Source organism: Alosa alosa, chromosome 18 (genome assembly GCF_017589495.1).
Source record: "Alosa alosa isolate M-15738 ecotype Scorff River chromosome 18, AALO_Geno_1.1, whole genome shotgun sequence".
Lineage (NCBI taxonomy): Eukaryota > Metazoa > Chordata > Actinopteri > Clupeiformes > Clupeidae > Alosa > Alosa alosa.
The window spans coordinates 622,764-645,000 of NC_063206.1; the positions used below are offsets into that span (position 1 = coordinate 622,764).

The following is a 22,237-nucleotide window of genomic DNA, read 5'->3' on the forward strand; positions in this document are numbered from 1 at the left end:
TTATCAAGGCAGGTTCAGAATTTGTATGACACATCTTGGCTTTATTTTTTGGCAAAAATCGTCACACTTAACAGCCGACAGGCTTTAGGAAGACGTGAAATATCCACTGGAATATTGTTTCTTTCTATTACACCTGCCAGATAATCCGTGTTATGTGGCTAAGCTGCTGCCTAGCAGGTAAAAGATGTTTAAATGGCTATAGCCTACATTTGAAACAATTTATTAGCTAGAAATGGTGCCACATGTCTACATTCAATGCTATTTAAGCCACTTCGAAAGTTTGTTTAGATCCAGTGATTCTGCCGTTATGGAAACGGAACGTCACACTTCAGTTCTCTATGCCTGATGTACTCTATTCTTCCATATGACTGTATATCCACACACACTCCTGTGGGCTCAGGCCTCGTGACGGCTATGACTGTATATCCACACACACTCCTGTGGGCTCAGGCCTCGTGACTGCTGAGGAGGGCACAGGGGGTCGTAACACAGGCCTCGTGACGGCTCTGTGGTAACTCAGGGCCGTTTCAGAAAAGAGAGGGTCTACTTCACACACACACTAGAGAGGCTCTACTTCACACACTATAATATGATCTGCAAAGGTTAAAGAGAGGGTCTACTTCACACACTATAATATGCTCTGCAAAGGTTTACCCAACCTTTCAGTAAGCAGACTTCTTCAGAGTTTTGGATCTATACATACCTGATGATATCCACCCTGCAGTCCATGGTTATTGGACATGAAACTTGAGCTGGGAGTGCTTATTACCATGTGTGTGATATGATGACACCAAGTTCTTGAGCTGTGAGTGCTTATTACCATGTGTGACATGGTGACACCAAGTTCTTGAGCTGTGAGTGCTTATTACCATGTGTGTGACATGATGACACCAAGTTCTTGAGCTGTGAGTGCTTATTACCATGTGGGACATGGTGACACCAAGTTCTTGAGCTGTGAGTGCTTATTACCATGTGTGTGACATGATGACACCAAATTCTTGAGCTGTGAGTGCTTATTACCATGTGTGTGACATGGTGACACCAAGTTCTTGAGCTGTGAGTGCTTATTACCATGTGTGTGACATGATGACACCAAGTTCTTGAGCTGTGAGTGCTTATGTGACACCAAGTTCTTGAGCTGTGAGTGCTTATTACCATGTGTGTGACATGGTGACACCAAGTTCTTGAGCTGTGAGTGCTTATTACCATGTGTGTGACATGATGACACCAAGTTCTTGAGCTGTGAGTGCTTATTACCATGTGTGACATGGTGACACCAAGTTCTTGAGCTGTGAGTGCTTATTACCATGTGTGTGACATGATGACACCAAGTTCTTGAGCTGTGAGTGCTTATTACCATGTGTGACATGGTGACACCAAGTTCTTGAGCTGTGAGTGCTTATTACCATGTGTGTGACATGATGACACCAAGTTCTTGAGCTGTGAGTGCTTATTACCACGTGTGTGACATGATGACACCAAGTTCTTGAGCTGTGAGTGCTTATTACCATGTGAGACATGATGACACCAAGTTCTTGAGCTGTGAGTGCTTATTACCATGTGAGACATGGCTGTGAGTGCTTATTACCAAGAGTGTGACATGATGACACCAAGTTCTTGAGCTGTGAGTGCTTATTACCATGTGTGACATGGTGACACCAAGTTCTTGAGCTGTGAGTGCTTATTACCATTTACCATGTGTGTGACATGATGACACCAAGTTCTTGAGCTGTGAGTGCTTATTACCATGTGTGTGACATGATGACACCAAGTTCTTGAGCTGTGAGTGCTTATTACCATGTGTGTGACATGATGACACCAAGTTCTTCAGCTGTGAGTGCTTATTACCATGTGTGTGACATGATGACACCAAGTTCTTGAGCTGTGAGTGCTTATTACCACGTGTGTGACATGGTGACACCAAGTTCTTGAGCTGTGAGTGCTTATTACCATGTGTGTGACATGGTGACACCAAGTTCTTGAGCTGTGAGTGCTTATTACCATGTGTGACATGATGACACCAAGTTCTTGAGCTGTGAGTGCTTATTACCATGTGTGTGACATGATGACACCAAGTTCTTGAGCTGTGAGTGCTTATGTGACACCAAGTTCTTGAGCTGTGAGTGCTTATTACCATGTGTGTGACATGGTGACACCAAGTTCTTGAGCTGTGAGTGCTTATTACCACGTGTGTGACATGGTGACACCAAGTTCTTGAGCTGTGAGTGCTTATTACCACGTGTGTGACATGGTGACACCAAGTTCTTGAGCTGTGAGTGCTTATTACCACGTGTGTGACATGGTGACACCAAGTTCTTGAGCTGTGAGTGCTTATTACCATGTGAGACATGATGACACCAAGTTCTTGAGCTGTGAGTGCTTATTACCATGTGTGTGACATTATGACACCAAGTTCTTGAGCTGTGAGTGCTTATGTGACACCAAGTTCTTGAGCTGTGAGTGCTTATTACCATGTGTGTGACATGGTGACACCAAGTTCTTGAGCTGTGAGTGCTTATTACCATGTGTGTGACATGGTGACACCAAGTTCTTGAGCTGTGAGTGCTTATTACCATGTGTGTGACATGGTGACACCAAGTTCTTGAGCTGTGAGTGCTTATTACCATGTGTGTGACATGGTGACACCAAGTTCTTGAGCTGTGAGTGCTTATTACCATGTGTGTGACATGATGACACCAAGTTCTTGAGCTGTGAGTGCTTATTACCATGTGTGACATGATGACACCAAGTTCTTGAGCTGTGAGTGCTTATTACCATGTGTGTGACATGATGACACCAAGTTCTTGCCCTCTTTCACCCACCATCACTTCTTGCAACTTCACACGTTTTCAAATGTGGTTTGTGTGAATCTCTGCGTGAATTGTACCGTTTCATATCTCACTTTATATCCAGACACAAAACTGTCTGATTGTATCATTTCATATCTCACTTTATCCCCGGAGACAAAACTGTCTGATTGTGTTTCACTTCTGGCTGACTAGGTGGATATTCTGTATATTGGGACATCTATGAAGTAGGTCTGGTAAAAAAAGTTTGATCACTGTTCCATATAAATCAATCAAATCAATCAATCAATCAACCAATCCATGTATTGTTTATAGTGCAGTATCACCATGCAACACGATTTCAATACCCTTTACAAATTTGAAAAAAAAAATAAGACAAAACATACTCAACAAGTACAAAATAAAATAATAATAAATAAAGAAAAAAACATAGGGCCAAGTACTGATCCCTGGGGTACCAAAGTATATTTCAGAAAATGCAGAGATTATGTTATTATACAGGTTGAGTTCTATTTGATAAATAAGAGTGAAACCAAGAAAGCACCCTAACCCCTGCACCCCAATATAGCTAAGCACTGTCCCCTGGACATCCTGCTGCCCCCTATCCCGCTTTTGTGCAACTGGATCACAGATAAATTGAGCCAGGATAACCAAGATATCCCGGCTTAATCCCTTATCCTAGTTTTGTGCAATAGGCCCCTGGTGTCCCCTGCACCCCAATATGCTTCTCTAAATAGCTAAGTAGTACAGTATGGGCAATAGTGTCTAAAGGCTGCACTAAAGTCAAGAAACAATAACAATAATGGTTGATCAGAATCAGCAGTAAGAAGATCATTTGTAACTCTGGTCAAGACGGTTTCAGTGGAGTGACAGATTGACATTTCTCTAAGATACTATTGTGAGATAGATAGGTAGTAAGTTGGTCAGCAACAGCCCTTTCAAGTAATTTTGACATGAAAGGGTGTTAGATATTGGCCTATTATTGTTCCAAAGTTGTGGAGTTGCATGTTTCCTTTGTGTGCTGTAAATGCATGACTATTGTTTATATACCGCTGCTGTCGGGTGGAAACCTTGTATCTCCAAATTAGTTTTTTTTTTTTAATTTGATAGCATAATGTTGGATTATTTAAAAAAAAAAGGTGTATTCTATTTTCTGGAAATGATTGGATTTGGAGATACAAGGTTTCCACCCGACAGCAGCGCTACATGAGTTGTAGCCGGGGAATAAGCAGGATAATGGCATTCAAGGTGTCCTAAAATGGCAGAGGTGTCCCGACATGGTGGAGGAACTCGTGGAGTTCTTGGCCTCCCCCTAGTCCATTAATTCCATATATGGGGACACCTCGGCAGCCATTATCCCCCATAGTGCTGTAGTTCTAATTCTCAACTTGCTGGTCATGACAGGTCGTTTTTTCACTGGACAGTACATGACTCTTTTTGTTTTGGCATTTTCACCGTGACGTTTCTCATCTGCTCACACTGCTGTCTCAGCGTGGCCATGGCCTGCTCGTGCTGCTGCTGCATCTCCTGCTTCTCCAGCCTCAGCCTCTCCATCTTCTCCTCGATGGCTCGGGCCTGCACCGCCTGGCTTTCCGCGCCCGACTTCTTGGTCTCCTCTAACTCCTGCATTAGTTTATGAGTCTTCATCGCCAGGTTGTTCTCCCGAATCGCCTGCATCGTCTCCTGACTTTCTTTCTCAGCCTGAATCGTTGCCATGACTTGTTCATGTTGGTTTCTCATCTCAGTGAGGGTCTGCTCGTGTTGCAGATTCATCTGAGTCATAGCCTGGTCGTGTTTCTGCTCCTGCGTCTGGCGCTCCTTCCTTAAGTTCTCCAACATCAGCTCGTGCTGCCTGGCCTGCAGAGCCTGGCTCTCCTCGTGCTTCCTCCGGCTTTCCTCGATCTCTAGCTTCAGCATCTCGGCCTGCGCAGCATGACCCGTGTCCAGCATCTCTCTCTGCTCCCGCAGCTTACTCTTCAGTGCCCTCTCAAACTCCTCTTGGCTACGGCTCATCTCTTTCTCCTTATTCTCGGCTATCTGTTTTATATTCTCCTCAAAACTCTCCCTGTCTGCCTTCATCTTTGCTTCCAGCCTGTGCTTCTCCTCCTCGTCAGCCTTCACCTTCTGCTCCAAGATAAGAGCTTTCAGGAGACATTCAGGAGACAAAGATAGTTTTAAAATGAAACCAAGCATTTAATGAAATGCATGGCAATACATAATAATGATGACCCAATCTACAGCACCTCTAAAAATCCCATATATGATCTACAGAACCTCTAAAGATTCCATGAGGAACCCAATCTACAGCACCTCTAAGGATTCCATATATGAGGAACCCAATCTACAATACCTAATATTATGATTAGGTGTTATGTGAACGTCTACCTCTAAAGATTCCATATGGTACTAATGTTATGATTAGGTGTTATGTGAACGTGTACCTCTAAAGATTCCATATGGTACTAATGTTATGATTAGGTGTTATGTGAACGTCTACCTCTAAAGATTCCACATATGAACATACATGATGGTAATAATGTTATGATTAGGTGTTATGTGAACGTCTACCTCTAAAGATTCCAAATGGTACTAATGTTATGATTAGGTGTTATGTGAACGTCTACCTCTAAAGATTCCAGGTGCTCTCCCTGATCATCCTTAAAGCGTCGCTTCATGAACGTCTGAACGGCCTCTGTGTGGAGACGCTGGTGTTCAGAGGTGATGAGCGTCAGCTCTACAGGGAAGGACTGTTTCAGCTGCTCCATGCCGCTCCGGTACACGCCAACCCCGTCCTCCACCGCTGCCTTGTTCTCTATCTGCGATATGGCCACCACAGCGTTCTCCAGATAGGGCATCCCACCGTTGGAGATGGTGTCCACGTACAGCTGCACTAGATGACCCAGAACTTAAAAAATACAGACAAACAGAAAGAATACGATAAGCATATGTGTTTTCAAAGATGCATAGTATAGTATGTATAGTATATATACTCTTTTGATCCCGTGAGGGAAATTTGGTCTCTGCATTTATCCTAATCTGTGAATTAGTGAAACACACTCAGCACACAGTGTACACACAGTGAGGTGACGCACACACTAATCCACTAATAATTTGTTGTTGTTGCTGGCTCACTTTAACCCACGACATGCTATTCGGCGACGTGAGATTCCATTCACAATGCTAAGCTAGGCGACAGAGGCAACATGATTGGAGAAGATAAGTTGGTTGTTGAAAACGACTCCTAAATTTCTTGCAGCCCTGGTAGGTATAACAATCAGGGAGTCAATTTCGATGTTGATGTCATGGTGTATGGTACAGTGGGTCCCAGTTAAAAATTGACACTTCATTCACGATCATGGTGAATGGTGAAATGTAAGTACAACTGCAGCCGCTTGGGGGCAGCATAGTCCGCTGTGGAGTTCCACGGTCGAACCAGACGGCGCGATTCGACAGCAAGGGCTGTGATTGGCCGAAGCTTTCAGTGCGCGCTTCTGTGTTTTTTAGCAGCCCCTGCAACATGCTAGTCCACTGTAGCCTAAGCCTTGTACATAATGTTAAACATAGTTTTTGATTCAGTGGCAAGATTTCTTGATTGTACAGTGCCTGTCTCTCAGTAATGTTTTAAAATGAGAGCTTCGTCAGCTGGCAGTAGGCTACTTTGTCGGTAGTCATGAGAAGTTCGCTTGCTAACAGAACATAAATATGCTGCCCAGAAACCTTGTGAATAGTTCTGATTTTTTACTACACTAATGAGGTTGAAATATAGACTTTGCCTACAGCATCTTCTTAACAGTAATGTTAACAAAATGACAGCATTGATATGACAAAGAAAAACGAATTCGGTCACTCAAGACTGTGCCACAGCAACCAGTGTAGGCTACAGTCCTACCCAATAGGCCTACTCGAAGCAGATAGCGTTGTCTGACGGTCGAGTGGGTTAATGCGCCAGATTTCCAGAACAGGTCTGCAACTTTCAGGTAGTTCTGAGTTCGAATTTAGGCAGGAGCAGAGCCATATAAAGGCCTAGGCCTATTGTTATCATTTTTGCAAGGTGTTGCTCCTGGCAATACTTGTTTATAAGACGCTTGGTGATTAATTGATAGCTGTTTTGGGACACGCAAACGCTCTTTATAATGAGCGCATCCGGGGAGTAAAACGACTGTTACGCGCTGTTACAACTGTAGGCTACAATGATTGCAATACAAAAATATGCGGCGTGTTAGTTTAGTTAGTTTTGTGATGTTTTGCACTTTGCCTCATGTGTTTTCAGGTTTGAGGGCTTTTTTTTTTGGCAAGATTGACCTTGGTTAGACTCTGCATATGTTATTTCTCCGTATGGAAAATAAAGTCATTTTTCGACACACGTCTGTTATTAGTTCAATAACAAGTGTTGCTTGTTAAAACATGTGACTAGTGAAACTAAAATGATTTTAGAAATATTTAGCCAAAGCCAAAAAGTGTTAGAGAGAAGGAGAGACGCCGATGCAGCTCAGATGTCTTCTTAATTTTCTTTATTCTTTAGTAAAAGGTGCAGAACATTATTAAACTTTGACTAACGTTTCGATGATTGTGGCCAAACGACAGAAGCGCGGAGAACCCTCCTTTGCCTACCAAAAAGTGTTACTTTGTGCCCCACGCTCCCCCACTGCTTGTGAAAGAAGAGGATGGGGGAGGGGGGCTTAACGTGAAAAAGCTTAATGTCACAAAACGGCAACGAGTCGTTTTAGGCTACAGGCCTTCATAATGGTAGGCTACAGGAAGTGGGGGGAGGGTATGGGATGACCAGAGCCGTCATCTATCGTCTTTCCAGGCACACAGCTCGTTATATAGCCTATCGACTGCCTTAACAGATAAGCTTTGCTCTTGGGTTTGGCCTTACAGCGAACTTAATGCTCTTGTTGCTTGCAGTTTGTTAAATAAAGTGATGCAGATTACATTATTTATTTCTGATTAATTGCGTCTTTTGATGTATTTTGCAACATTTGCTTGTTAGGCTGGGCTACTGTCAATGTCCTGTACAGGTCAATGTTCAACAATTGCTGGTGTAGGCCTAGGCTATTAATCAATTAGGGACTGTTCGTTATTTATTTAATTAAGGGGCTACCGGAGGAGTTTTGGGAGCGTTAGTCAAAAAAGACGTGACCCTCCCTCGCCAGCAAGAATTTTTTCTATGACCCTCCAAAGTGATTGAGAAAAAACGCATGACCCTCCCCAGTCCCAACAATTTATTGATGCCTTAGGCTACTGTGTCAATTTGGGAGCTTGCATGCTACGACTCTTTCCTTGAAATGCCTTGAAAAGGCTGTCGTTTGCACAATTTCACAAATAATCACCGGGACCGAAACAAACCTGTCAACTTTTCCCGGGTTTATAGCGTATTTTAACTTTTTCCTCGCTGTCATAGGAGGAGCTGCAGGGCCGTCGCAAGGGGATGCAAGGCCCTGTGCGAACTTGACAGATGCAAGGCCCTTTTCACATGAAATCATGCGATAGCTTACTTTACACATAGCCAAGGCTACCGGGCGGTGTATTTTAATAGTAGCCTAGTCTAATAAGCTACACCAGCTTGCCTTTAAGAGGGGAAATTCAATTGTATAGCCTATAACATTAGCTGAGTCACATATTTGGCCATATGGTGTTTATCATAGGCTACATCACGAAAACCAAATAGTGTAACAAAGGCGAACACTTTAACAGGGGAATTAATTGGGCATGAATCATTGTGCTGAACGGTATTTGTCAATGAGCAGAAACACACACGACATTCAAACTATTGATAAGATGTACTGGTCTGTATCTATAGGCTAACATTGACAAATAAATGACACTGACTCGCCATATCCTGACTCAGGAAAAAAAAAACATTTTCTTGCTTTGTCAAGCAAACTCAGCAATGAAATCATAGGCCTGTTTGCAGGTAGCCTAACGTATTTTTCATAGAAGGAGAGCCCAGTCTCTCCTGTGACATGGAGGTGCGCAAATAGTTTTAATAGCCTGTTCAACTTCGAAAAGCTTCGCTTCACCCGATGCCAGTCACTGATCGCAATTTCAAAGTTCGAAAGCTTCATCTTTTTAAGTTTTAAGTGCAGTGGCCCCTATCTGCCCCTTTGGAATTATATCTCGAGCCTATTATAAGGTCTAGTGCTTATGTCCTGGGATTCGATGTGCTCAAAAAGAAAAGAAAAATACTTTTTTATAGATGGTTATGAGGAGCAATGTGAGAGAGAAATTTGATGACCATTGATCGTTGTTTTGGGACGCGCTAAGCCTTTTCCATAGGCGTCAGTGAAAGAGATTGAAGAATGACCATTTTTTTATACCTAAAATATTTCTTAACTACAAAAACTCAGTGTCTAAAAACTCAGTGTCATTCAGACTCAACCCTCTTGTTGTTTTATTATCTTTTTAGTTGTCGTTTGAACGTTGGCAAGCAGGCATGTTGCGGTTGCAATTTAAGTGAAATTTCTACAGTAGGCCTACAACATGCTGTTAGGCTGGGCTACTGTCAATGCACTTGTACAGGTAAATGTTCAACAATTGCTGGTGTACAGGTTATATAATCAATTAGCTAAATCATTTGTCCAGCTGTTTAAACATTTTTTTCGTGCAACATTCAAACGCCAAAAGGTGCTTTGATATATTTTTCGCTTGAACGCCGGGCAAAGCAGGCATGCTTTGGTTGCAATGAATGAGGATAATTTCTTTTTTTTTGCATTATTTTGAATATGACTCGCCCCAGTCTCAACAGCACGTACTTTTTCCACACACACGCTAAGTTCTAACACACATAGGCCTATCCCTCTCGCTTTCTCTCTCCATCCCTGCACACGGTGCTTTCTTAAAGGAGCTGCACCATTTTACAACAATTGCATCTACATTTTCATATTAGAATGTTTTGTCAAGTGTAAGCTTAAACTACCGTGATCAATTTCCCGTGCCCCCGCTGCGTCATGGAAGCAGTAAGTCAGTCGCATCAAAAATAGTAGTGGCACCCAAGTGACACCTTGTGGTTGTTTGTGTCAACTGCAGTTTGTGCCATTTCTGCTGAGAAAATGGGGTGCGTGATTCATGAAGGAACCCGTCCAAACTTAACGGGGACCCACTGTAGGTTTAGCTGGGAGGACCATCAGTACAGTTTTTGAGAGGTTTAGCTGGAGGTGATGTGCCTTCATCCACGTAGCTATGTCTGAGAGGCAATCCAAGATCTGTGCCGAGACCAAGGGGTCATCAGGTGGAAAGAACAGATAGAGCTGTGTGTCGTCTGCATAGCAGTGGTATGAGAAGCTGTGCGAACAGAAAATCTGTCCCAAGGAGGTGGTGTAGATAGCAAAGACAAGGGGGCCCAGCACTGATCCCTGAGGGACCCCTGTGGTGAGATAGTGAGGCGCGGACAGCTGTCCAAGCCATGATACATTAAACAAGCATCCTGTGAGGTAGGATTCAAACCAGGACAGAGCAGAGCCAGAGATTCCCATGTTAGCGAGTATAGAGAGGAGGCGATGATTAACCGTGTCAAAGGCAGCCGATAAGTCAAGCAACAATGAATTGTTCCAAATCGATCGTGAGTTGAGTGTATCGTTACATCTCTGTAGGATACTGATTGGCTGCCATTTATGTTGCCAGGTGCAGAGCAAAATTCAGAGATGTAATTGGCTGAGCCGTGTCACTGAATGGCAACATTTAGAGATGTAATTGGCTGAGCTTGGTCACTGAATGGCAACATTTCTAGAGCAACATTCAGAGATGTATGTAATTGGCTGAGCCATGTCACTGAATAGCAATATTTCTAGAGCAACATTCAGAGATGTATGTGATTGGCTGAGCCGTGTCACTGAATGGCAATATTTCTAGCGCCTCAGAGGGGAGAGGGGATAGTCAGGAACATATTTCCCCATATTTTAAACACACCATACTTAAATTAAGCTGTAATTAATTATTCCAGAAACATGTATTTTAAAATGAAAACAGTAAAACATTGTCCTCCAGGTGGGCGGCACTCTAACGCCCTCTATTGACTAGACGCCGCTGGTGCTATTTATGTAAAAGACGAGAATCTACATTCTATTCCTAATTTCTAGTAGCCTGACGAGCTAGTATACATTTACCAGCCACTGGCAGCTTTTTGGGTCAATTTCACCAGCAACTCAATATTAAATTATTACTTTGTGTCTGAACTCGATCAACCACTTTCATATTTTACCAGCTGGTGGCTGGTACTCATTTCCTTCACGTGTGTGTGTGTGTGTGTGTGTGTGTTAGCCTGTTGAGCCAGACCCACATTTAAATGTAGGGTCTGGGCACTCACTGTTGGCAGTGCTCAGTCCGAGGGGTGGGTTAATCACCCGGTGAGTTTTGAAAACGAACGTTAAGGGTTGTTTTAGGACATGTTTGAGTAGCCTACTACAGTATGCCCATTGCCAGCCACCCTGAGAAGTCAAAGGCGATTCAAAACGAGTCAGAGAAGTCGAGACAGGACCAATCGTCAAAATGTTGGTGTCCACCACTTTAGTTCATCCAAAACAAACCAGAAAAGGGCCTTAAAGTGCTAAAAAACAGAAATTTCCTTTAAAAAAAGCTTAACTCGTGTCACGCTGTTCGCCAACAGCAAGCACTTTGTTTTCAAGTAGCAGGGAATTCAAGTCAAACCGTTGCACCTCTGCTATCAATCATTATGTTAAGCCCGCCTAATGTCTCTATACACAATGTGATTGGCCCTATCGAAGTTTAATTTTTCCAGCTCGCAAGCCAATGGAGAGTTGCTAGACTAACCCTAGCTAGGGTGCGTCTAGATTTCTAGGCTACATTTCTAGTCTATTTTCAATGGTAGCTAAAATAAAAAAAAGGTGTTGACAGGGATTACGTTAATGACATATTGGTAAGAATGACCAGACAAAAATGTGGAATGATGAGTTGGATTGATCACCTTTCTAAGTCAATCAAGAGGGGGGAGTAATCCTGTAGTCCTGGTTCTAGAGGTGGGTTTCTGGGGACACCCGTAAGGGAGCTGAACACGCAGCAACGGGTTAACCGGGGACTCACTGGGGGACCAGGATTGGGAGGTTGCTACACCCCTATAATAGATGACTATATATATATATATATACACTGTTGTTTTCATGACTATCCTTCGACTGATACTTCTCTTTCTTTTCACTCCACATGTGCCTATGAGGTTGCCGGGAGCCACAGACAACATCTGGGACCGAGACTTTGCCTTTAAACTGAAGTGTTGCCAGCCGGTTTCCTGAACTTCCAAAAGACTTTGTTTTCCTTTTCTTTTAACCCTCTGACAGAGGGATAATAATCAGCAACATAATCAGTGTTTAAGTTTTCTTTCAAGGTGCCTGAGAAGTAATGCTTGGTTTTATTATTTTTCTATTTTTTGTTAGGACACATTAGACTCTGTTTACGATTGTTTGATCTATACAAAATCTGTGTTTTTTTTATTGATCAAGAGGGGGGACTGTAGAATTCTGGGGTATTCTTACTGTATTCTGATGTGTTCATATGTTACTTCTGTGTGTAGTATACAACGGGGAGAGGTCCATACTATTGTACATAACATAACTGTGCCTTAGGCCTGTGCACCAGCAGGAAGGTTAGACAGGCTGATGTGTGGGAACATCCGAGGAACATCAGACATAACATGGGCCATTCAGGGCTGGTATCCATCTGGGCAGAGCCTGGTTTTGTACACTGGTTGGCACCTGCCACGTTGGCATGATTTTCGTTTGTATGTTTTTGTATAACAGGCTTGGTCTTAGGTTTTGACTCTGAGACGGATCGAGGAAGCGACCAAGGAGCATCTTCTGTCGGAAGGCTCAGCCGCCGCTTCTAACAACAAGCACAACTGTTAGACTCTGCACAGTTTTACTGTTCGAGACTTAGCCTGTGTTCTGTTATTCATTATTGTACCATCTACAATAAATCATCATCTAATCGCCGATCCTGATCCTGCCGTCAAGCTTTATTGACCATCTTCAATACAGACATTAGAACTAAAACACAACGTAACAACCAGAGAATCCTACATACATATGGTGAGACAGAAGGATACTGCAGCTTCTCTAGTATAGTATAGTAGTATAGTATATATGGTGAGACAGAAGGATACTGCAGCTCCTCTAGTATAGCATAGTATAGTATAGTATATATGGTGAGGCAGAAGAATACTGCAGCTCCTCTAGTATAGTATAGTAGTATAGTATATATGGTGAGGCAGAAGGATACTGCAGCTCCTATAGTATAGTATAGTAGTATAGTATATATGGTGAGACAGAAGGATACTGCAGCTCATCTAGTATAGTACAGTATAGTATAGTATATATGGTGAGACAGAAGGATACTGCAGCTCCTCTAGTATAGTAAAATAGTATAGTATAGTATGGTATATATGGTGAGACAGAAGAATACTGCAGCTCCTCTAGTATAGTATAGTAGTATAGTATGGTATATATGGTGAGACAGAAGGATACTGCAGCTCCTCTAGTATAGTAGTATAGTATAGTATATATGGTGAGACAGAAGGATACTGCAGCTCCTCTAGTATAGTATAGTATATAGGGTGAGACAGAAGGATACTGCAGCTCCTCTAGTATAGTATAGTATAGTATATATGGTGAGACAGAAGGATACTGCAGCTCCTCTAGTATAGTATAGTAGTATAGTATAGTATGGTATATATGGTGAGACAGAAGGATACTGCAGCTCCTCTAGTATAGTATAGTATATATGGTGAGACAGAAGGATACTGCAGCTCCTCTAGTATAGTATAGTATAGTATGGTATATATGGTGAGACAGAAGGATACTGCAGCTCCTCTAGTATAGTATAATAGTATAGTATGGTATATATGGTGAGACAGAAGAATACTGCAGCTCCTCTAGTATAGTATAGTATAGTATATAGGGTGAGACAGAAGGATACTGCAGCTCCTCTAGTATAGTATAGTATAGTATAGTATAGTATATATGGTGAGACAGAAGGATACTTCAGCTCCTCTAGTATAGTATAATAGTATAGTATGGTATATATGGTGAGACAGAAGAATACTGCAGCTCCTCTAGTATAGTAGTATAGTACAGTATAGTATATAGGGTGAGACAGAAGGATACTGCAGCTCCTCTAGTATAGTATAATAGTATAGTATGGTATATATGGTGAGACAGAAGAATACTGCAGCTCCTCTAGTATAGTATAGTATAGTATATAGGGTGAGACAGAAGGATACTGCAGCTCCTCTAGTATAGCATAGTATAGTATAGTATATATGGTGAGGCAGAAGAATACTGCAGCTCCTCTAGTATAGTATAGTAGTATAGTATATATGGTGAGGCAGAAGGATACTGCAGCTCCTATAGTATAGTAGTATAGTATATATGGTGAGAGAGAAGGATACTGCAGCTCCTATAGTATAGTATAGTAGTATAGTATATATGGTGAGACAGAAGGATACTGCAGCTCATCTAGTATAGTACAGTATAGTATAGTATATATGGTGAGACAGAAGGATACTGCAGCTCCTCTAGTATAGTATAGTAGTATAGTATATATGGTGAGACAGAAGGATACTGCAGCTCCTCTAGTATAGTATAATAGTATAGTATGGTATATATGGTGAGACAGAAGAATACTGCAGCTCCTCTAGTATAGTATAGTATAGTATATAGGGTGAGACAGAAGGATACTGCAGCTCCTCTAGTATAGTATAGTATAGTATATATGTGGAAAAAGACAGAAGGATACTGCAGCTCCTCTAGTATAGTATAATAGTATAGTATAGTATATATGGTGAGACAAAAGGATACTGCAGCTCCTCTAGTATAGTATAATAGTATAGTATGGTATGGTATATATGGTGAGACAGAAGAATACTGCAGGTCCTCTAGTATAGTATAGTAGTATAGTATAGTATATAGGGTGAGACAGAAGGATACTGCAGCTCCTCTAGTAAAGTATAATAGTATAGTATAGTATATATGGTGAGACAGAAGAATACTGCAGCTCCTCTAGTATAGTATAGTAGTATAGTATATATGGTGAGGCAGAATGATACTGCAGCTCCTCTAGTATAGTATAGTAGTATAGTATATATGGTGAGGCAGAATGATACTGCAGCTCCTCTAGTATAGTATAGTAGTATAGTATATATGGTGAGACAGAAGGATACTGCAGCTCCTCTAGTATAGTATAATAGTATAGTATGGTATATATGGTGAGACAGAAGAATACTGCAGCTCCTCTAGTATAGTATAGTATAGTATATAGGGTGAGACAGAAGGATACTGCAGCTCCTCTAGTATAGTATAGTATAGTATATATGGTGAGACAGAAGGATACTGCAGCTCCTCTAGTATAGTATAATAGTATAGTATAGTATATATGGTGAGACAAAAGGATACTGCAGCTCCTCTAGTATAGTATAATAGTATAGTATGGTATGGTATATATGGTGAGACAGAAGAATACTGCAGGTCCTCTAGTATAGTATAGTAGTATAGTATAGTATATAGGGTGAGACAGAAGGATACTGCAGCTCCTCTAGTAAAGTATAATAGTATAGTATAGTATATATGGTGAGACAGAAGAATACTGCAGCTCCTCTAGTATAGTATAGTAGTATAGTATATATGGTGAGACAGAAGGATACTGCAGCTCCTCTAGTATAGTATAATAGTATAGTATAGTATATAGGGTGAGACAGAAGGATACTGCAGCTCCTCTAGTATAGTATAGTATAGTATATATGGTGAGACAGAAGGATACTGCAGCTCCTCTAGTATAGTATAATAGTATAGTATAGTATATATGGTGAGACAAAAGGATACTGCAGCTCCTCTAGTATAGTATAATAGTATAGTATGGTATGGTATATATGGTGAGACAGAAGAATACTGCAGGTCCTCTAGTATAGTATAGTAGTATAGTATAGTATATAGGGTGAGACAGAAGGATACTGCAGCTCCTCTAGTAAAGTATAATAGTATAGTATAGTATATATGGTGAGACAGAAGAATACTGCAGCTCCTCTAGTATAGTATAGTAGTATAGTATATAGGGTGAGACAGAAGGATACTGCAGCTCCTCTAGTATAGTTTAGTAGTATAGTATATATGGTGAGGCAGAATGATACTGCAGCTCCTCTAGTATAGTATAGTAGTATAGTATAGTATATAGGGTGAGACAGAAGGATACTGCAGCTCCTCTAGTATAGTATAGTAGTATAGTATATATGGTGAGGCAGAAGGATACTGCAGCTCCTCTAGTATAGTATAGTAGTATAGTATAGTATATATGGTGAGATAGAAGGATACTGCAGTTCCTCTAGTATAGTAGTATAGTATAGTATATAGGGTGAGACAGAAGAATACTGCAGCTCCTCTAGTATAGTATAGTAGTATAGTATATATGGTGAGACAGAAGGATACTGCAGCTCCTCAATGGCTCGGTTGTCAATGGTGCCTCGGCTGTTGTAGACTAGAGTGCTGCTCAGCAGAATGGCAAGAGCAAAGATCTTGGTGTCGTGCTTTGGGTCTCCCTATAACAGAGATAATAAGAACAAAGATCTTGGTGTCGTGCTTTGGGTCTCCCTAAAACAGAGATAATAAGAGCAGTCAGGTGCAGACCCTGTCCCCCATCTTGTTATTGTGGTGTTAGTGTTAGTGTTTCCTCCCTACGAAATGTATGCACCCCTCTGTCAGTGAGTAACTTTAAACTGCAACAGGAACTAGTGCTAAGATCAGCAAGTGGCCTATGACCTCATGACACAGATATAGCTGGAGAAAGTGAGTAAAATGACATCATTGGTGCGTTTGAGATTGGGTCATTGGGTCATTGGGTCATTGTTACCTTCTTGACGTCTCCCAATCCCTCTGTGTCCAACAGAACCAGTGTTTGGCCTGTTAGAATACATAAATAACAACACATGTTTACCATTACGCAGACGAGCATAAATAACAACACATGTTTACCATTACGCAGACAAGCATAAATAACAATGTACATACATCATGTGTTTGAGTGTGTGTCCATGGATGTGTGTGTGTGTCCATGGATGTGTGTGTGTGTGTACATGGATGTGTGTGTGTGTGTACATGGATGTGTGTGTGTGAGAATACATGGATGTGTGTGTGTGTGTGTGTGTGTGTGTGTGTATATGTGTGTGTGTGAGAGAGACTCACGTTCTCTGGTAGTGGGTAGTAGGTTTGACAAGCTCTCTGTGGGCCATTGGCCTGATGCAGAGCTCTGTGTGTGTGTGTGTGTACACACCTGGTTTAGAGGGGTGAGGTGTGTGTGTGTGTGTGTACACACCTGGTTTAGAGGGGTGAGGTGTGTGTGTGTGTGTGTGTGTGTGTGTGTGTGTGTGTACACACCTGGTTTAGAGGGGTGAGGTGTGTGTGTGTGTGTGTACACACCTGGTTTAGAGGGGTGAGGTGTGAGTGTGTGTGTGTGAGTGTGTGTGTGTGAGTGTACACACCTGGTTTAGAGGGGTGTGGTGTGTGTGTGTGTGTGTGTGTGTACACACCTGGTTTAGAGGGGTGAGGTGTGTGTGTGTGTGAGTGTGTGTGTGTACACACCTGGTTTAGAGGGGTGAGGTGTGAGTGTGTGTGTGAGTGTGTGTGTGAGTGTACACACCTGGTTTAGAGGGGTGAGGTGTGTGTGTGTGTGTGTGTGTGTGTGTGTGTACACCTGGTTTAGAGGGGTGTGGTGTGTGTGTGTGTGTGTACACCTGGTTTAGAGGGGTGAGGGTGTGTGTGTGTGTGTGTGTGTGTGTGTGTGTGTGTGTGTGAGTGTGTGTGTGTGTGTGTGTGTGTACACCTGGTTTAGAGGGGTGAGTGTGTGTGTGTGTGTGTGTCTGTGTGTGTGTGTGTGTGTGTGTGTACACACCTGGTTTAGAGGGGTGAGTGTGTGTGTGAGTGTGTGTGTGAGTGTACACACCTGGTTTAGAGGGGTGTGGTGTGTGTGTGTGTGTGTGTACACACCTGGTTTAGAGGGGTGAGGTGTGTGTGTGTGTGAGTGTGTGTGTGAGTGTGTGTGTGTACACACCTGGTTTAGAGGGGTGAGGTGTGTGTGTGTGTGTGTGTGTGTACACACCTGGTTTAGAGGGGTGTGGTGTAAGTGTGTGTGTGTGTGTGTGTGTACACCTGGTTTAGAGGGGTGAGGTGTGTGTGTGTGTGTGTGTGTGTACACCTGGTTTAGAGGGGTGTGGTGTGTGTGTGTGTGTGTGTGTGTGTACACCTGGTTTAGAGGGGTGAGGTGTGTGTGTCTGAGTGTGTCCATGGATGTGTGTGTCTGTGTACATGGATGTGTGTGTGTGAGAATACATGGATGTGTGTGTGTGTGTACATGGATGTGTGTGTGTGTGTGTGTGTCAAGTCAAGTCAAGTCAACTTTATTTCTATAGCACATTTAAAAACAACTGAGTTGAACCAAAGTGCTTACAAACAAACATAAAACAATGACAATGGTACAACAACAATATAACATGGGGGGGAAATAAATAAATAATTGAAATAATACACAAATTGGTCAAAAATAAAATAAAAGATAAAAAGTGTGTGTGTGTGTGTGGAAGTATTAAGGTAGATTAAAAGCTTGGGAGAAAATGAAAGTCTTTAAGTTAGACTTAAAGCAGTCAATGGTTGGAGGGGACTTAATATGTACAGGTAGGCTATTCCAGAGTTGGGGGGCAACAACAGAGAGGCTCTATCACCCTTAGTCTTAAAAAGTGTTTTGGGGATATAGAAAGATTCTGAGATGAAGACCTAAGTGATCTTGGAGTGCTGTAAGGAATTAGTAGGTCACCTATGTAACTAGGTGCCAAACCACTGAGGGCTTTGAAGATAAAAGTAAAATTTTAAACTTAACTCTGTGCTCCACAGGTAACCAGTGCAGCTTAGCCAACACAGGAGTTATATGCTCACGTTTCTTAGAGCCACTTAATAATCTAGCTGCTGCATTTTGAACTAGCTGAAGTCTGTTGAGGAGTGGAGTGGGTCAGGCCTGCATATAATGAATTACAATAATCTAGTCTAGATGTTATGAAAGCATATATAAGAGTTTCAAGATCGGGAGAAGGGACAAAAAAAGGGCTTCAGTTTTGCAATGGTTCTTAACTGGAAAAAGCTGCCTTTGACCACACTATTTATTTGCTTATTAAAATTTAAAGAGAGTCAAAGAAAACCCCAAGATTCTTTACTTCACTGTGGCAGTTTGCAGAGAGAGGTCCTAGTGCATTTTCAAGATAGAAACATCACTTGGAGGGCCAAAAATAATTATATCAGTTTACTTTTCGTTCAGTTGAAGAAAATTTCTTGCCATCCAGCATTTGATGTCACTGAGACAGTTAAAATATTCTCAAAGAACAAATGCCATTAGTGTTAACAGGCAGGTAAAACTGAGTGTCATCTGCATAGCAGTGATACTGAATGTTATACTTTTAAAAATTGAGCCAAGGGGTAGCATATAAAGAGAGAATAAAAGAGGGCCCAAAATGGAACCCTGAGGAACACCACACTTTATAAGGGCAGAGGAAGAGGAGAAATTGCCTAAACTAACTGAAAATGATCTATCACTAAGATAAAGAAGAGAACCATTGCAGAACAGAACCCTGGAGACCAACTTCATCCTCAAAGCGTTTTAATAGGATGTTATGGTCAATGGTGTCAAATGCTGCACTCAGATCAAGAAGCACCAAGAGGCAAGATCAGAATCAACTGCTAAGAGAATGTCGTTTTGGACTTTAAGCAAGGCCCGATTCAGTGCTGTGCAGAGATCTAAAACCTGATTGGAATTTATCACATATATTGAACTCACTCAGATAAGAAGAAACCTGAGAGGGACAACCTTTTCTAGTATCTTTGACAGAAAAAGGTAATTTAGAAATAGGCCTATAATTCTTCAGGTCACTGGGCTCAAGGTTAGGTTTCTTAAGTAAAAGGTTGCACAATTGCACGTTTAAAACCTGAGGGACCACTCCATTGGTTAGTGAGTGATTAATTATGGCCAATACAAGAGGGGCAGATGATGGTAAAAACTTCTTTAAAAGGCGTGCAGGTAAAACATCTAAGTGGCAGGATGTAGATTTCATATGGGAGACAACCTCAGAAAGCTGGGAGGAAGATATAGCCTGAAACTGTTGGAGGCAGCTAGGTGAAAATTCTATCCCTGAGGGATCCGAATCTGGAGGTGAGATTTGAGATTTTATTTTGTCATCGATGAAGAATTTGAGGAACTTCTCACAGATTTCTGTTGAAGGGGCAAGAGTAGATGGCCTTAGAGGCAGGATTTATAATAGAGTTAATGGTATTAAATAAAACTTTTGGCCTATGAGCATTATTGTTGATAAGCTGAGCATAATACTCAACCTTTGCTGCCTTAACAGAGTTTTGGTAGGTCTTTAGAGAATCTCTGAAAAGGTCATAGAAGACCTGAAGCTTCTCTTTTTCCATTTAAGCTCTGCTTTCCTGCAAGATTTTCTGACAGAACGGGTTAGTGGCATTTAACCATGGAGTGGTGATAGTTTTGACAAGCTTTTGTTTTAGTGGGGCAACACAGTCTAAGGTCTCAAGACATGATGCATTAAAGAGAGTGACAGAATTTTTCAATGTCAGAGCAGGTGGAAATAGCAACAGAGATAGTAGGTGAGTGAGAGGATGAAAGTATTAGAGAATGTTGTGGCTGTGGTGGAATTAATAGAACGGGCAAAGGAATAGGACTTAGGGGGAGATACAGGGGACCAAACAAAATAGATTCAAATAAAATCAAAAATGATCAGAGATCCCAACATCCATAATTTCTAAGTTGGAAACATTGAAACCATAAGACAATACTAGGTCTAATGTGTGGCCTTTCTGATGCTTGTCCGGGGCCATAACAGATTGCACAAGATTGAAAGAGTCCACAAGGCATAAAAAGTCCTTAACCAAAGGTTTTGATGGGCAACAGATGTGAATGTTAAAATCCCTAAAATCATGAAATTGTCAGGCGAGAGGCCATAAAAGATAGTAGATCAGCAAATTCTTGAATGAAATTACAATTAAGCTTAATTTTTGGTGGTCGGTAAACTAATGCACAGAGGAGGGTGGCATTTATCTTTACAAGCTGTACCTCAAAAGTGGAGAACATATCAATTTGTACAATTCTACATTTAAAGTTGTTATTATAAACAGTGACCAGACCACCTCCACGACCAGTAGCCCTAGGGGAATTCATGAAGCTGCAGTGAGGAGGACAGAGTTCACCAAGTGGAATGGCGTCATTTCCTATGAGCCAAGACTCGTTATAAACAAAAAGTCCAGGTGATGAGGCGTGAAGCTGATGGTTTAAAATGAAAGTCTTGTTACAGATAGATTGTGCGTTCAATAGCATGGGTTGTGGGAGGAGGGTCTTGCGCATGCTGCAGAACTTCCCTGCGTGAACCAGCTGTGAGAACCTTTACCTTCCGGATGAAGGTCTTGCGTGATTCAGGCGCAGTCTGACATGGTGATGTGACATTCTCAGCAGCTCCATCGAAGTTGTCCAAGATGTGAGAGACAGATTCTCGCTGCGTTGTTGGTCGCTGTAGATTCTCCACTGACACTGTTGGGGCGAGTTGATTGCGGGAGGCGGACTGCTCTGGAAAACCGCGTTGATTAGGCAAGAAATCCCATGGAGATGATGGAGGGATGCTTTAGTCTGTGCCATGCGGATGATAGAGTGGCGTGCGCCTCTGTGCAAAATGGCGTTTCCGCCGGAGGATCCCTGCTGCCCGGCAGAGGTGGAGCACCTCGATGTTGATGGTGTCAGTGGAGGCGAAATGTCGAAGTTCAAGGGGTGTGTACTGAAAGCCCCCATAGCCAAAACACAAACTCAGACCGCGGCAGATGCATCAGCCAGTCCAAAGTGTGCAATTTAATCACCTAGCTAGCACGAAGCCTCAATCTCCGGCTGGTCAGTCAACCGACTAAACCAGCAGCTGGACAGTCAACCGACTATATGAACCCAGCGTATTCAAGATAGAAAAGGAGAGAGACACTAGCAAGCTCGAATCCAGCACAGCTTCCACCACACAAGCAGACAGCAAGTCCAATAGCAGTGAAGGCCTTGCTGATGGCAAGTCCAATAGCAGTGAAGGCCTTGCTGAAGGCAAGTCCAATAGCAGTGAAGGCCTTGCTGATGGCAAGTCCAATAGCAGTGAAGGCCTTGCTGAAGGCAAGTCCAATAGCAGTGAAGGCCTTGCTGAAGGCAAGTCCAATAGCAGTGAAGGCCTTGCTGATGGCAAGTCCAATAGCAGTGAAGGCTGATGGCAAGTCCAATAGCAGTGAAGGTGCTGAAGGCAAGTCCAATAGCAGTGAAGGCCTTGCTGAAGGCAAGTCCAATAACAGTGAAGGCCTTGCTGATGGCAAGTCCAATAGCAGTGAAGGCTGATGGCAAGTCCAATAGCAGTGAAG

General features: G+C 42.3%; 1 protein-coding gene across 1 annotated transcript in view; it reads right to left on the reverse strand.

Annotated features, from left to right (window-relative positions):
• Positions 1-997: 997 nt before the first annotated feature.
• The window catches only part of LOC125311861 (guanylate-binding protein 1-like), a 24,697-nt gene continuing 3,457 nt past the window's right edge, over positions 998-22,237 (reverse strand). Inside the window, exons 6-13 of the mRNA XM_048270225.1 lie at positions 21,853-22,086; positions 21,247-21,422; positions 20,987-21,122; positions 16,656-16,705; positions 16,086-16,344; positions 5,432-5,712; positions 5,305-5,311; positions 998-4,948 (exon numbers count right to left, since the gene is read on the reverse strand). Of these exons, the coding sequence (XP_048126182.1) occupies positions 4,221-4,948; positions 5,305-5,311; positions 5,432-5,712; positions 16,086-16,344; positions 16,656-16,705; positions 20,987-21,122; positions 21,247-21,422; positions 21,853-22,086 (1,871 nt within the window). The 3' untranslated portion in view covers positions 998-4,220. The remainder of the gene's footprint in view (positions 4,949-5,304; positions 5,312-5,431; positions 5,713-16,085; positions 16,345-16,655; positions 16,706-20,986; positions 21,123-21,246; positions 21,423-21,852; positions 22,087-22,237) is intronic.